The sequence below is a fragment of the Propithecus coquereli genome, unplaced genomic scaffold, assembly GCF_000956105.1.
Source record: "Propithecus coquereli isolate 6110/MARCELLA unplaced genomic scaffold, Pcoq_1.0 Scaffold26, whole genome shotgun sequence".
In the NCBI taxonomy this organism is placed as follows: Eukaryota; Metazoa; Chordata; class Mammalia; order Primates; family Indriidae; genus Propithecus; species Propithecus coquereli.
Genome location: NW_012148174.1, coordinates 4,961,717 through 4,971,830, shown reverse-complemented (window position 1 = coordinate 4,971,830; position 10,114 = coordinate 4,961,717). Strand labels below are relative to the sequence as shown.

The 10,114-nt window shown below is 41.2% G+C and overlaps 1 protein-coding gene across 1 annotated transcript in view; it reads left to right on the top strand.

Annotated features, from left to right (window-relative positions):
* Positions 1-8,362, top strand: part of SLC10A6 (solute carrier family 10 (sodium/bile acid cotransporter), member 6) — a 16,507-nt gene extending 8,145 nt beyond the window's left edge. The window contains exons 2-6 of the mRNA XM_012647184.1: positions 1,124-1,242; positions 2,814-2,902; positions 3,795-3,970; positions 6,643-6,800; positions 7,949-8,362. Of these exons, the coding sequence (XP_012502638.1) occupies positions 1,124-1,242; positions 2,814-2,902; positions 3,795-3,970; positions 6,643-6,800; positions 7,949-8,160 (754 nt within the window). The 3' untranslated portion in view covers positions 8,161-8,362. The remainder of the gene's footprint in view (positions 1-1,123; positions 1,243-2,813; positions 2,903-3,794; positions 3,971-6,642; positions 6,801-7,948) is intronic.
* The last annotated feature ends 1,752 nt before the right edge of the window (positions 8,363-10,114 follow it).

Here is a 10,114-nt window from a genome sequence, read left to right as displayed (position 1 = left end):
AAAATATATAGAAAAAATTAGCCAGGCATGGTGGCACATGCCTGTAGTCCCAGCTACTCGGGAGGCTGAGGCAGGAGGATTGCTTGAGCCCAGGAGTTGGAGGTTGCTGTGAGCTAGGCTGACACCATGGCACTCAACTCAGGGCAATGGAGTGAGACTCTGTCTCAAAAAAGAAAAAGGAATGAAAGTCTGGTGTGTGGATGAACCTCGAAAACATGCTAAGTGAGAGAAGCTAGACACATGATAAAAGGCCACATATTGTATGATTCTATTCATATGAGATGTCTAGGTTAGGTAATCCCAGAAGAACAGAAAGTATATTTTTGGTTGCCAAGGGTTGGGGGAAGGAGGAATGGGGAGTGACTGCTAATAGAGATGGGGTTTCTTTTTGGGGTGATGAAAATATTCTGGAAATAGTGCTGTTTTTGCACAGTCTTGTGACTGTATTAAAAACTGCTGAATCGTGCAATTTAAAATGATAAATTTTGTGGTCTGTGAATTATAGTCAATAAAAAAGAAGTTGTATAAGAAAAGAATCTTGACTGGGTGCGGTGGCTCATGCCTGTAATCCTAGCAATCTGGGAGGCTGAGGCGAGAGGATTGCTTGAGGTTAGGAGTTCGAGACCAGCCTGAGTGAGAGTGAGACCCCCGTCTCTACTAAAAATAGAAAAATTAAATTAGCTGGGCGAGGTGGCGCATGCCTGTAGTCCCAGCTCCTCAGGAGGTTGAGGCAGGAGGATCGCTTGAACCCAGGAGTTTGAGGTTGCTGTGAGCTAGGCTGACACCACGGCACTCACTCTAGCCCGGGCAACAGAGTGAGACTTTGTCTCAAAAAAAAAAAAAAAAGAAAAGAAAAGAATCCTATAGCACCTAGCAGAATGTTTAGGGCAAGTAGATGCTTAAATAACTATGAGTTAATTTATAGATGACAAGGACTGCTGGAAATCTTTTCCTAGAGCAAAACTATAGCCATCACCTGTTAAATAATATAAGAGACACAAACTCCAAGGAGCTTACTCCATGTAATCTCTAAGAAATTGCATCCTGGGAGTTGCTTTTGGTAAAGACTAAATTCTTAATTTCCAACTCTCCCTCCTAAGAATCATCTTAACTTTACTTTCAGCATCAGTATGACAACCTGTTCCACGGTGGCTGCCCTGGGAATGATGCCACTCTGCCTTTATCTCTACACCTGGTCCTGGAATCTGCAGCAGAACCTCACCATTCCGTATCAGAACATCGGTCTGTATTGGGCTTGTGAAACGGAGCACTAACAGCGATAGCTATTGTTAATTACGTATCTCTTTGCGCAGGGATTTTTTTGGGTACTAATTTAATTCACTAAATAACCCTACAGTATAGATTCTATTACTAGTTTAATTTCCTAGATTTGCAGGCTTAGAGAGGTTAAAGTAACTTGACCAAAATCATGCAGCTGGTTAGTGCAGAGCTAGAATTCTAACCCGGGAATCTGCCTGCAAAGACCAGGCTCTTAACCCCTGCAAGAGTTCATTTTTGAAAATAAAGAAAGTCAGAGAACTTATTTAAAAAAAAAAAAAAACCCAAACCCTTATATAGTTAGACTATAAAGCAACTGGACTCTTTTTGATCCAAAGTTAACTGGCTCTTGTGGCTGTAATCAGACCTTAGTTCTCATGACTTCACCTTTCACACACCGCCTGTGAGCCTTGACTTTCTCTTAGATGGAACGTAAATGATTCTTCCTGATGATTAAATCTCTTTCATTATCTCTTCTCCTGAGTGTTATTTCTCATGAAACCTTGCGCTTTTCCTAAAGATCTCTGTGGACTTACTAGGCTTGGAAGAGAAATGTGGTGAGATGATCTGCCTCTTCTAGTTCGGTCAGAGTCTTTGGAGAAGTGATAGAAGCTATGATTGTTATAAAGTGTCAGTCTAGAGTCTGAAGTCAGCACCTTGAGGGCTTACAACCCATGGCCCGTAGTTGAAAACCGTAATTAGAGGCATCTCCTGATAACAGCTGGAGACCACTGCATTTGTAAAATTTGAATGAAATCTTAATTTAGAAACCATGATTTTATGTGCAACTTTTTCTGATCAGTAAGTTATTTAATATACTCTGTTTTGATAATACGTTCTGAAAGACAGTCATAAACAATTAGGACTCAAAATGTTATAAACAGCTCATATAACTTTGGAGCCAATGCTGTAGGCGTTTGGCCAGATTTGGAGAGAGGCACTGGGAAATGTCAGGTATGCATCCCGTTGGCAGGTGGGCAGTCTCCTCTGCTCTCCAAAGGCTGCCGTCAGTGCCTTTACTCACTTGTGCTAATTAAAAAGGCATTTTTAAAACCCATTTTGGGTTACCTGGCTATGAGAAATTGCTTTGGTAGTATAACAGATGCTGTTTCTATGTCTGTAATAGATATTCTTTACTTTGGAAGCAAATGACCCATTGGCCTCAAACAGGGAAATAATAGCCGTGGCTGCAGAGGGGTGGCACTCATACACGGCAACCAAAGAGTCCCATGAAGTTAAACTGGGCCTCTTGTTTTCTAATCCTTACTATCTGGTTGTCTTTAAAGTTCCATGTGATTGCCAGAGGGATTCTGCAAGAGCAATGATGGCCCAGGGACGGTAGCCAGCACTAGTATCATACACCCTTCGAAGACTCTTTCCAAGATTTAAAAAAATTTTCTATTGTTGGAGGTGGATGCAGAAATAGATTGCAGCTTTGGTTAAAGCTGTTTATCTAATTGAAATAGAAAAATCTGAGAAGGACTGGCAGTTAGGGTGGGAGGGGAGGCCGGCTGATGGATTTTTCTTCTCTGTAGGAATTACCCTGGTGTGCCTGACCATTCCTGTGGCCTTCGGTGTCTACGTGAATTACAGGTGGCCAAAACAGTCCAAAATCATTCTTAAGGTAAGCAACTCCATGGCCCATTGGCACAGGCTCAGAGACTTGAAAGACAGAAGTGGGCCATGGCTGGAATAAATGAGCCGCTGAAATACAGCCCCGCTCCCAGCAGTTTTCCTTATGTGTCCTTTGGTTTTGGATCCAGCTCTTGTATGAATTCCACTCCTCCAAGCCTCCTCTGTCACTCCCATAGGCCCACACACCAAGGCTATGGCACCCTGGAAAACATGGGACTCAATTTAGTGACAGAAAAGCTAAGCCCTGTGCGTGGACAGAAGAGCCCAGGGCCTGTCCGTTCACAAGGGCCTCACCCGGCGCTGTCACGGCGAAAGCTGTTCAAGCGGGTGTGACGTGGAGCCTCAGTGTTCAGGAATATTGTGGTTTCTTAGAAAAGTAGGGGCAAGGGCTGTCTTGCGGACGCATTCCTGGGGGCACCTCTAAAGTTGTAGTTTGTACACATGAGCGAGGCTGCTGACCACATACGTAATACCATTTAGTTTAGTTTATTTTTTTTCTATTTTTTTTTTTTTTGAGGCAGAGCCTTACTCCATTGCCCCAAGATGAGTACCGTGGTGTCAGCCTAGCTCACAGCATCCTCCAACCCCTGGACTCAAGTGATTCTCCATCCTCAGCCTCCCAAGTAGCGTGAGCCACCATGCCCAGCTGAGGATTTATATTTGTGTTCAATTCCACCGATTTCTAGTGGAGTCACGTCGATTGACCACTTTGGAACTTGGTTTCTCCTCTATAAAATGAGATCGGATTCAGTTGTCTCTAAGTCCCCTCTTTGTTCTAAAATTTCTAGGTTCCAAGCATTTTAGAGCCTTGATGGACTTTGCATCATGGAGCAAAACAACCCATGATGTTCGCACGTGCTTATTTTATTGGTCTGCTTTAGATTGGCGCCATCGCTGGTGGGGCCCTCCTTGTGGTGGTCGCGGTCGCTGGTGTGGTGCTGGCAAAAGGATCTTGGAACTCAGATGTCACCCTACTGACCATCAGTTTCGTCTTTCCTTTGATCGGCCACATCACAGGCTTTCTGCTGGCACTCTTTACCCACCAATCTTGGCAAAGGTACAGTTAAATTATCCACAGACTTTTTTGAGAAAGGTAAATTAAACACACTGTCACTGGCAGGCTTTGCTGCAGCTGTGTCTGGAGACATGGAGAGTGTCGACTTACACGTGGGTGGAACAGCACAACTAAGCATGAAGCGGGTGGAAAGATTACGGTCATTCTTTTGCAAACCAAACAAAAGCCAAGTTGTTGGGAAGTTGTAATTTGGGAAGTTAGCATTTGGTTAGTGTTAATACCGCTTGTTGAGGTTTGGACACATTTCTCTTCTTATTCCAATAATTTAAATAGGAGGAATGAGATTGTTTCATTAAACATAGAGATCATTCTAAGGCATGAGCAAGTTTCAAGGGATTAAGTCCTTATCCATTGTCTGTGCTAAATTTTTAAAAATTGCTGGTAACAAGAGGCAGGTAGAGAAAGGAGACCAGCTTGAGAATAAAGACAGGAATTTGTCTTAAATATTACCATTACAATTGGGGGCATGTGATTTATAAACTGTGAAATATTAAAAGTGATAATACTAGCCACTGCCCCCACTTTTGTTTGTTATTTGTTTTTGCCTAATTTACGTATTTAAGGTTTTACTTAAAGTTTTACTTAAACATTTACTTAAAGTTTAAAAAAAAAAGTGATAATACTGCATGTTGGTATGGCTGTAATGAGATGGGTATTACCATACAGTGACAGAGGAGACACAAATTGATATAAATTCTCTGGAAGGCAATTTAGTGTTGTTACCAAGAGCCTTGTAAATATTTATAGTTAAACTCAGTAAGTTTAATTTTAAAAATCTGTTCTGAAGCTAGCACTATCAGATACGCACACAAATACTGATGTGTTAAGATGTTAATTGCAGTGTTATTTATAAATAAAAATGGAAACAAATATCTAACAATAGGGATATGTTTAATTTGTGATGTATCCATGTGATAGATAAGATGCATCCATTTTATTGATTTTGGAAAATAAGAGATAAATTTCAGCTAAAAAAGAATAGAAAATGGTATGTATTTTTATTCCCACTCTGTAGAAGAAAGCAAAAATAATTCTATGCATGGAAAAATACTGGAAGAAATACACCATATGGTAACAGCATTTAATTTTGAGTAGTGAGATTAATTTTAGTTCTTTAATATATCCTTGGTATATTATCTAAGTTTTTCAATAAGTATGTAGTACGTTTAAAATCAGAAAATAATTATTGAAGAAAAGTAAACTATGCAGTTGAATTCCAAAGGTGGAGGTTGGGGCATTTTTAACTGGCTTTATGCTACTTCCAATCCACTTGGGGAACATCTAGGATTGTACCAAGCACTGGGTAAGACTCCACCCAGTTTATCTCACTTACTTTTTACTACAACCCTGAGAGGTGGATACCGTCACTGTCCTCATTGTACTGATGAGCAAACCCTTCAGAGGAGTTAAGTGACTAGACCAAGTTCATAGAGCTAGGAAATGGGGGAGCTGGGATTTGAACCTGGGTTTGTTTCCAAAATCAACCAATAGGAACACAGACTGGTAAGCGGTTGAACTAGAATTGGATTTGGAGAGAAAGTTCTCCCATGGCAAGCGCAGTCAACAATCTTGTCTTTCCATACCTGGTGGCCTGACATAGATCAGGACTGAGATGTCGCATTTGCCTTGCCAGTGGTCCCGGCGTGAGTTCCAGCTTTCTAGATTGATCTGAAAGACATGAGGGTAGTTTGAGTAAAGGGTAGCAAGCGACAGGGAAAGTAGAAATAAGGTATGAACTTGCCCCGTACCACTGACGGTGTTTTCACCCCCACATTACACACACTTGTTTCCTCCGCATTCCAGGCTGGCCTCCACATAGATGCTGGTTTATCTTCTGAAACTCCTCCCCTGTCTCCTCACGTCCAAGTATAAAACCCTGCAGGCTCCCTTTACAAACTGGAGACAGGTGAACTCGCTTATCGCAGGCCCCAAGGTCCTGCCCATGTTTCCCTTCCTCTTCCTCCTTTGTCTTTTTCAAGCAAGGTTTATTTAATTGTCTGCAATCAGAAAACGAATAAAATATAGAAAAGTAGACAGTAGAAAAAATTATTACTAAACCTTTTCACCAAAGGCAACCATTTTATACATTTGGTTTTTATTTAGGGTTTTTGTGGGTTTTCAAGCGTCATTTAGTTTGTACCGTTTCATTATCTCTAACTCAACTCTCCATTCCCATCTCCTCCAATCCTCCACTCTGTGCGGCTTGGCTCACAGTATATGCAATGCCTCTGGTCCCTGGAACTTTAATTTCTGTCATTGCTCCCCCACATTAAATGCCTCTTCCACTCTTTCCGTCCTTTAATCTCACTCCTCCTCTGTGAAGCCTTCTCTAACCACTTCTGCCATTTCCTGAATTTCTACGCATCTCCCTGGCCCTTGATCATACTTTGCCTTGTGTTGCTACTGAGCCTTTCTCGTGTGTGTTTCTTGCCTTTTTACCTAGATTCCTAGGGCAGAGTTTGCTAAATCCTACTCCACAGTGCCTCTCAGAAGACCCCCTACAGAGTAGGTGCTCAGCAAATAACTATTGAATGAGTGTAAACCTTTTTAGTGGCCTAAGCTTCATAGCTAATGTTTGTTGTCATACATATGAGAAAATTGAAGGATAGTTCTTATTGCTAGTATGTAACTCTTGCAATATTTTTCATTGGTAGGTGCAGGACGATTTCCTTAGAAACTGGAGCTCAGAATATTCAGATGTGCGTCACCATGCTCCAGTTATCTTTCAGTGCTGAGCACTTGGTCCAGATGTATAGTTTCCCGCTGGCCTACGGACTCTTCCAACTGTTGGACGGATTTCTCATTGTTGCAGGTGGGTGAACTTCCACGGGGTAGACTTCACTGAAAATTGGTCATCCTAATTTATTGACTTTTTTCCAATCCAAACTTGCATGTGCTGCCCCTGTGGTATGTTTTTAGCCTGACATTTCTGGGGACAATAAAGTACATACACAGGATACTTTGAGACAAGTGGGAGTTTCACAGAAAAATATTTTTTCAAATCTGAAAGTGAGCTTATATTAATAATTATAAACAAATATGCTTCACAAAAACGAGTGCATTATCAGAACTTAGATTTCGGAACATGTTAAAACAAGGTCTCCATGAGTAATCGCTGATCTCAAAAATGACAGGGCTTTACCAAACTAAAGCATTTATTTGTTACGTCTCCTTAAAAGCCTTGAGGTTTCCCAAATGCCAAGTTATTTCAATATTTCTGTAACTAAGACTTGCGCTGAATGACTGTGAAATATTTTTCAAGTATAGTATATATACAAATACTGAAATACTGTGCATACATATATTTTACCTACCCATATAGCCAAATATATATTATTTTGGAGTCGGTCATTATGTAGGTTCGCAGAAGATAAGTTTAAAGAATGTGTGTATCCATACACATACATATTTTAATCTTGGGCCATCGTAAGGTTTTACTGTTGTCAGAGAACAGGCTCTGGGTGCGGTCAATGATTGCTGATGTAACTGATTATACACCGATTACAGATACAGCAATCAATATAACAATGTAAGGAATACTTGGGGTTTAATTTTCCCGTGAGATGAGGGACATCCTAGCCGAGTCAAGCTCCTGGTTTTAGGTCCCCGTTTCTCTTCCCTGTCGTGGTCAGGCTGTGAGGGAAGAGTCATGTCTGGCTCCTCCCGGCCCCCGCAGACGCCCGACTCATGGTGAGCGCCCGTGGGATCTGCTGACCAAACGAATGAACACACTGTCGGCAGCCTGGTGAATCAATCTCGTCCTTTCCAGACAGAAAGAGCCCGTCTGACACACCGCGTCATTTTGTTCACAGCTGTCTCTCTCACCTCCTCTTCCTCCTGTGTGTTCACACATGTATGATGCAGAGCAAACAGATCCCCAGAGTACTGACACGTATACAATGTCCCCAGATGATACTGTTTGCTAAAGTGGTTTTTAAGACTGTATGTTTTAACACCTAGCATACCAGACATACAAGAGGAGACTGAAGAATAAACACAGAAAGAAGAACCCAGGCTGTGCACAAGTCTGCCGTAAGAAGAAATCCGCTTCTTCCAAAGAGGCCGACTCTTTCTTGGAGATGAATGAAGGCGCCGTAGCTCCGGGGCCATCAGGGCCAGCGGATTGCCACAGGGCTCTCGAGCCAACGGGCCACTTCGCTTTGTGTGAATAGTGGGGACTTGGGGAGAGACTCCTCAGCGGCCAGTAAACAGCGTGGAGCTGATGCGTGAATCTCCTCGGTAGGGCCTGGGTGAATAAGTGTCAAATGTTAGAGTACTTGTGTTTTTGAGTGGATTGTGAATTGTGACAGGATCACTTTTTGAGAATATTTTGCACCCATTTCAGGGAGTTCTTTTGGGAGTTTACACAACATACTTACTAGCTGCCTGTGTGTTCTTGTCTTCCCATGTGGCGAATGGTACCTGGCTTCTTGACTTTGGGCAGGCCCTTTGGAACCCTGGGGAGGAAACACACAGCTCTTAAGGGCTTGAAAATGTTTTCTTGATTATAGGTGTAATACAGGCTGAGAGGCAATTTAAAGAACACATGAGTTTAAAAATTGAATGCTCTGTATTTTCACTCCCTAGAGAAAAACACATACATATCCTTCTAAGCTATGTATATACATTGTATTATTTAAAAAACACTGAGATCATTCTATGAATATATATTACTGTTTGTAAGTCACCTGTTGACAAATTATGGAACATCTTGTCTGTTGATCTACCTCATTCTTTAGAATAGTGGCTACATAGAACTATTCCATTGCATGGAAGGACTATAATTTATTTAACCTATCCTCATGAATGCACGTTTAGATAGCTTTCAACTTAACGGTGTTACAGTGCTGCTACCAGCACTCTCAGCCTTGTGCAAGTATTTCTGTAGCTCACTTCCTTCAGCCTGCACTGCCAGGCCGATCGCTCATTGAAATGTTGGACAAATTGCTGTCTGGCCATGTTGTACTGCACTGCCCGAGAGGGCCTGGTTTCTCACAGTTGCACCAGTCTAAGGAATGATCAGTTTTGATTTGTTAAAACATCTTATTTAAACTTACATTGAAAAACTTATGATTGGGCCAGGCGCGGTGGCTCATGCCTATAATCCTAGCACTCTGGGAGGCCAAGGCGGGAGGATCACTTGAGGTAAGGAGTTCGAGACCAGACTGAGCAAGAGCGAGACCCCGTCTCTACTAAAAATGGAAAGAAATTATTCAAGACAGAAAGAAATAGAAAGAGATATTTCAAAGCCTGTAGTCCCAGCACTTGGGAAGCTGGGGCAGGAGGATCCCCTGAGCCCAGGAGTTGGAGGTTGCTGTGAGCCATGATGATGCCACTGCACTCTAGCCAGGGCGACAGAGCGAGACTCTCACAAAAAAACCCAAAAAACAAAAAAACCCTTATGATTGAAGTAGAGCATTTTTCGTGATCATTTACCTGTTCATGTCCTTTGCCTGCTTTTCTATTGTATTTTTTCGTTTACGATTTATAGATTTTAACATGTAATAATAGTGACTATGTATTTGTCTTATGTATTGTTGACATTTTACCTACTGTATTTTATCTTTTGTTTTTCTATAATGTCTTTTACTGAACAGAAGTTTTATATTTTTTATGTATTCAGCTTTATTAATCTTTTAAAAATATTTTTTGACCTTGACATCTGCCAGATGTTAGAATATTTATATTTTTTGTGTGGGTTGTGACTTGTGATAGGATCTCTTTGTGAGAAGGTATTTTGTCCCTTTTCAGGGAGTTCTTTTGGGGGGCTTATGCCACATATTTACTAGCTGCTGTGTGTACTTCTTGTCTTCTCATGCAATAAATGGTGCCTGACAATAGGTAAAATCCATCCTCTATATGACATTCTTAAAGATTTTTCACATATACTTTTCTATTACTTTTATAGACCAAATATGTACATGTTAATTACATTTGGAATTTATTTTTCTGTATGGTGTGTTAAGAATCTATTTTTTAAATAGTTAATTATTCAAACATCATATATTGAATCATTTATCTCTTCTCTACTGATTTGAAATGCCGCCTTTATCCCATAACTTCCTACATAATATGCTTTTGTTGGGACTCTGTTTGGTTCCATTTAGCATCTAGTCTTATTTGTAA